The sequence below is a fragment of the Oryza sativa genome, chromosome 8 (genome assembly GCF_034140825.1).
Source record: "Oryza sativa Japonica Group chromosome 8, ASM3414082v1".
Lineage (NCBI taxonomy): Eukaryota > Viridiplantae > Streptophyta > Magnoliopsida > Poales > Poaceae > Oryza > Oryza sativa.
In genome coordinates this window covers 24,376,212-24,382,610 of record NC_089042.1, presented here as the reverse complement: position 1 = coordinate 24,382,610, position 6,399 = coordinate 24,376,212, and the positions used below count along the sequence as shown (strand labels likewise).

The 6,399-nt window shown below is 45.9% G+C and overlaps 1 protein-coding gene across 1 annotated transcript; it reads left to right on the top strand.

The window, feature by feature from the left end:
* Nucleotides 1-346: 346 nt before the first annotated feature.
* Nucleotides 347-4,201, top strand: LOC4345901 (uncharacterized). Its single transcript, XM_015795612.3, has 2 exons — nt 347-2,377; nt 3,919-4,201. Exon 1 carries the CDS (start codon nt 404-406, stop codon nt 2,213-2,215), a length of 1,812 nt encoding a protein of 603 aa, XP_015651098.1. The 5' UTR covers nt 347-403; the 3' UTR covers nt 2,216-2,377; nt 3,919-4,201.
* The last annotated feature ends 2,198 nt before the right edge of the window (nt 4,202-6,399 follow it).

Here is a 6,399-nt window from a genome sequence, read left to right as displayed (position 1 = left end):
GGGGCAAAATTTTTTGCCAACTAAAAAGGCCCTAAGTCATATCTTCCTTCAGATAAATTTTCAAAAGAAAACAAAATATTCCTGGTTCAATTGTTCAAACCATTGTTTTAAAAGAAGAAGAAGAAGAAGAAGAAGAAGAAATCCTGGGCTAAGATGGGCCGGCCCACGAAATGAAATCGTGCTCAGATTTCTGACACGGACCAGCTATTGACCTACCTCACTGACATATGGGTCCCACAGCACCGTATTGCGGGGCCCAGGTGCGTCCTCCCGAATCCTGATCCAAATCCCCCAAATCGGACTCGAATTCGCAGTTTTGTCCACCTCCCCGCCTCCACCCCCCGCCGCAAACCCTAGCTCGGGAAAAAACCCTAACCCTAGAGGCCTCGCCGACCACCCAGCCATGGAGCCCGACGGCGACGCCGCGTTCCACCGTAACGAGGCCATCTCCGCCGTCCAGGACGTGGACCAGTACTACGGCGACGACGACGACTTCGACGACCTCTACAACGACGTCAACGTCGGCGACGGCTTCCTCCACAACTCCTCCTCCTCCCAGCCCCCGCCTTCCCAGCAACTCCCTCCGCCGTCGCTGCCGCCGCCGCTGCCACAGAAGCAGCCACCGTCCCAGCAGCTCCCTCCGCCTCCCCAGCAGCAGCAGCCACCGCCCCAGCACTCGCTGCCCCCGCCGCCGCCGCTCCCGCAGGCGCCGCCTCCGCAGCAGCAGAAGGTGCACATCCCTGGCGTGGCCGCCCCGGCTCCGAATCACCCTCCATCTCAGCCCAATCTCCCGCCGCCGGCCGCCCCGGCGCCGCTGCCGCCTCAGCAACACCAGATCCAGCAAGGCGGTGGCGACGGATTCCACCGCCCGGGAGGCAATTATGGCGGTGGTCCCATCGTGGTCGGGAACGGCGGGCCAGCTGTTGTTGGGGGTGATGGTCCTGGCGGCACGACGCTGTTCGTCGGGGAGCTCCACTGGTGGACGACCGACGCCGATCTTGAGGCGGAGCTCATCAAGTATGGGCCGGTGAAGGAAGTGAGATTCTTTGATGAGAAGGCGAGTGGCAAGTCCAAGGGTTACTGCCAGGTTGACTTCTATGATCCTGCTGTTGCCACTGCCTGCAAGGAGGCAATGAACGGCCACCTGTTCAATGGTCGTCCGTGCGTTGTGGCCTTTGCCTCGCCGAATTCCGTCCGTCGAATGGGCGAGGCGCAGGTTAAGAACCAGCAATCCATGTCTGCACAGACATCGTCTATGCAGCCCAAGGGTGGGAGAGGCGGCGGCGGTGCTGGAAGCCCTCAGGTTGGTGGTAATTATGGTGGTGGCCGCGGAGGTGGACCTGGTGGTGGTGCAGGCGGAGGTGGCGGAAATTGGGGGAGAGGTGGTGGAGGGATGGGGAGAGGACCTGCTGGGAATATGAGGAATCGGATGGGAGGACCAGCAGGCGGCCGAGGGATCATGGGAAATGGTGGAATGGTTGCACCACCACCTCCAATGCTGCCTCCAGGCGGAATGATGGGGCAGGCTTTTGATCCTACTGGTTATGGTGCAATGGGAAGGATGGGTGCTGGGTTTGGTGGATTCCCTGGTGCACCAGGGGCAGGGCCATTCCCTGGGTTGATGCAGCCATTCCCACCTGTGGTTGCACCACATGTTAATCCTGCTTTCTTTGGAAGGGGTGGGATGGGTGCTGGCGGAGTTGGTATGTGGCCTGACCCCAACATGGGGGGATGGGGTGGGGAGGAACAATCAAGTTATGGGGATGATGCAGCGTCTGATCAGCAGTATGGGGAAGGGGGAAGCCATGGTAAGGAGAGGGCCGAGAGGCCACCTGATAGGGAGTGGTCTGGTGCATCGGAGAGGAGGCGGGAGAGGGAGAAGGATATACCCCCAGCACAGGAGTGGCCAGATAGGAAGCACCGGGATGAACGAGACATGGGCCGAGAGAGAGATCGTGACTATGACAGAGAGAGGGAGAGAGATCGTGATAGGGAGAGAGAAAGAGACCGTGACAGGGAGAGGGACAGAGAGAGGGACAGGGAAAGGGAGAGGGATAGGCACAGGGATGACAGAGACCGCTATGGCGATTATCATCGGCACAGGGACCGTGATTCAGAGCGTAATGAAGATTGGGACAGAGGAAGATCATCTGGTGTGCGCAGCAGGTCTAGGGAGGTTGATCATTCTAAGCGTAGGCGGATGACGCCTGAGTAGCATAGCTCGATGCGCTACTTCTCATATAGAGGCAATACCAATCCAGGGCATCTTCTTCTTTTTGCTTACGAGCATGGACAATTACCAACTCTTTACTGCTTGTAGCTGTGGTGGTTCTTACTGCTTGTGTCTCCGGCGATCTGTTGTAGCATTATTTGAGATGTAAGTTAAGCTGATTCTGATCCCTTGCTTGTTTTCAATTGTAACTCTTCATATTTAATTGTACTTGCTAGGTAGTATGGTGGCATTCTATGGCATGTAACTCATCTTTTCTGTATTGATTTTAGTCATGTAACATATCCTGTACACTAGAATATTTTTTTCCTCTGGTTTATTCTTTTGGTAGCTACATGCAGCATGGCATTTTTTAAGCCAAGAACTGCATCATAGCACCATTGTCTATCACCATCGAATGTAACTTTGACTATTGTAGCAATTAGACCCCATTCTTGTAATCAGGTTCCCTCTGCCATCTTTTATGCAGGAAAGGTAGTTTGTAAAGGCTGTATACCAGTTCTTTGTAATGAACACCGTCTATCCTTTGTTAGTGGATGTAAGGGTGACAGTACTTTATTTATCTGTTCACTCGTTCACTCATGGAGTGGATGTTATGAGAAATTAATGATTTCATTCAATTCCATGATATAGAAACCAATACTAGCTTGCTTACATTGTGGCAATCTGTATTTATTCTTGTTGGATCACTGTATTTTTCTTAATAGTATGCATACTAACATGCATAGGAATAGTTCATGCACCTTTAAGAACACACACTAGCATTCTGAAGTATCATTCATATAAATAGGATTGTGGGAATATGACAGACGGCCTAATTAAGATGTGTGTTACCACATAAATGGATTATAGGAGTGAACCCTAGGATAACATTTTCAGGAAGCTTGTTTGGCTGCATAAGAAAAACTTGGTGAATTTTCATCTTTATGCATCCTGAAAGTTTTGGTAACTTACTATATATTAGTTGGTGCAACTCCATAATTTTATTTCTGAAATCTTGTTCTGTTTTCTAAACAAGTGCAACTTATGTAAAAGAAATATTCCTTTACAAATCTTGATTAATTGACTTGGCTTATGAATAATTCAACTGAGAATCATAAAAAGTGTTATATTTTTTATAATCCACCGCTGGAGAATATCAGGTACACCCACAAGCCACAATGAAATTGGATAACGGTTCTTTTCTCCCTGTTCCATACATGCTTATCAATTGGTTAGGGTGATATACTTTTATCATTTAAATATCTGTTGATATCATATATATATATATATATATGATGTCTAATTTGTGCCTAATATGTGTAGTAAAAAATCTCATGCATTGCAACCCTGACATAGTGACATGTATGAGTATACACTAAAATTTATGGTTATAATTGTGAAAAATCTTGGCGAAGGGGACAATACCAGTTTTAGCTTGTCAATATATTATTTTTTGGTAGGGTTTGGAGAGTATTTGATTGAATGAGTTATTTTGCATTATGAACTCCTTTTTTGGCTACTTACGTGTGATGCAACATTATGCTCGCTGTCATAACTTTTTACATAAAATAACCTTCGTACATGATGCTTCGTTGCTACTACTTGTACTTTAAGACAAGCACTTCACTAATTACAACTGATACCACATTGATTGATTGTATCCTTGCATCGTTTTTTAATATGCATTTATCCTGTTTCATTTGCAGCTAAAAGCGGTTGGAGACTTTGGATCTGTTCTGCTACATGAAGATCGCCTAACCTGGATGATAGTTGTTTCTTGATGTATTTTGATGTGTCTGGGAGAGCATACAAACATAAGAATCTATAAATGTGTAAGATGCTTTGTAGTTTGGACCAATTTTTGGAAAACATTACTCTGAGGTGTACCGTTTTGGTAGTAGGATGTTTGACTGCTTTGTATTATTAAAATTCTTTGTCATCTCTGTCATTCTGTTGGTGACCAAAATGATTTTTTTGCATTCCTGTGAATCATATTCCCTTTTTATAGTTCATTTTTGTCACATTTCTGTTTATTATTTAGTAGCTAGCAGCTTGCTTGTTTAGTGTATATTAGTTTTCCTCGGTGGAACTTAGTTTGTGGAGTATCATATTACTGGAAGTTACAGGTTAATTGTCTTATGTACTTGTTATTTGTTAATGTATTCCTTGCAAAAGGAATGGCAGTTTCCTCTTCAAAAACGTTGTAGCTGCTTTCTGGAAATGATCCTCTCAGTTGCTGAGGGTGCAAATGGTCTATTAGGCCACTCCAAAGGGCGTTTCTTTCTTATTAAATTTTGGGGTATGGCGAGTAATCAATGAAATGAGAGGATGAAAATGAAATGGGTTTAATTTAGATGAAATCATGTCTACACTGTTTTCAATACAACCTGTATTGTGTATGAAACAACAAAAATAAAACAATGTATCATATGAGATATTTCAATTATAATTAGTATGTGGTACCCTTGAACATAAAAAGTAGGAATTGCCCTATATCTTCTGTGGACTGTAGTTTTATCACCTTTGCTGTGTGGATGTCTGCATCCGAAACATAGAACGTCAGGGTGGAATTTTTGCTCTCTTGGATGGTGGCGGTCAAGCAGTGGGTATGCCACTCGAGGCGTTGTGCGTCGCTCCAGTTTTTCATTGAAACATGATGCACTGCCGAGCTTATGGCGTACTGTATTTCGTACCATCTTTCGGGTAGACAATAGCTCGGTGATTGCTCAGTCGTACATGAGTATTTTTGTCTTTGGGGCACTCGAGTTCTAGAAATATCCGCTCCGGTGATCAGCAAGCTCCTCCATCATGGCAGCTTTTGTATCTTGATCTTTTCCTGGGTTGTGCCAGAACATGAACAATGTCGACTTGGAACATAGAAAGATGGGATGGCATGCCTGGGTTGCCTGATGAGGCTACGGAGCTTGGCTGCTGGTTGGTGAACCTCTGTACAAACCTGATCAATTGTGGTACTTCCTCCATTCTAAAATATAACAATTTTTATAGGACTATCCAGATTAATAATAGTACTAGCATACGTCCCATTCACTCAAAAGTTGTTATGTTTCGGGACGGAGGTAGTAATAGAAATGGAGGGCATAGTATGTAGATATATACTCTCTCCGTCCCAAAATATATCACACTGTTAACTTTTCGCATAACGTTTGATCATTCGTGTAATAAAAAAAATTATAAATATAATTTATTTATTCGTGTAATAAAAAAATATAAATACAATTTATTTGTTATGACTTATTTTATGATCAAATAAACTATAATCTTAACTTATATGTTTACATATTTATACTAAATTTTTAAATAAGATGAATAAAACAAATGACCAAACGTTATGTGAAAAATCAACGGCGCCATGCATTTTAAAACGGAGAGAGTAGTATAAAAAAGGATGGTAAATGGCTAGCGACATATTTTAGAGCCAAAATCATACGGATTACTGACCATGGGTTTTGTTTCATGATTCGTGCTCTAGTGACAATAGCTCCTGACGAAGACATTGGAGTTAGGGTTTAGGGTCGCAGGTTGGAGTGAGGTGGAGTAGGGCCAGAGGAGGGAGATCGCCAGGTTTAGAGGAATGACCATGGGAGATGGCACCCTGGTGATGGATGGTGGACATGGGCAGGTGACGAGGCACCAACAACGATGCCGAAGCCGTGGGGATGGAGAAGGGTGGTAGGTCGGTGTTGGCGGCAAGGTAAAGCAAGCTTGTGGTTAGGAGACGATGGCTGGTGGTGATGAAGCTGGCATTGAAGAGTTGTTAGAGATGGGGAAAATGGCAGGGGCTGGGGGCACTTCTTGCAGCCTATTTAGGGAAGAGAAGGTGGGGGTATAGATGAAGGGGGAGGAGATCGGCTAGGGGGCCTCACCGGCGTCGTTGATCCCTTTCAGCTAGCCGGCGTCGTTGATCCCTTTCAGCTAGCCGGCGAGGTTGGGCGGCAGTGGCGGAGGCAGTGCGGATCACGTGCTGGTGAGCGGAAGCGGCGCGATGACGTGTTGGGAGGTGGAAGAAGGAAAAGGGTTTTAGAGATTTGTTAAGTAATCGGACGATCTAAAATTCGTAAAATTGCTAAAGGGGTTTACTGTCAAATTGCTAAAGGCTCTTCTATCTTCTTCGATGACGGTGAGGCCGGGGTTGGTGGCAGGATGGCGAGACCGCAAGAGGGCCAGTG

Excerpts from the sequence above, each read along its gene's own strand:
- LOC4345901 (XM_015795612.3), top strand. The coding sequence starts at position 404 with ATGGAGCCCGACGGCGACGCCGCGTTCCACCGTAACGAGGCCATCTCC.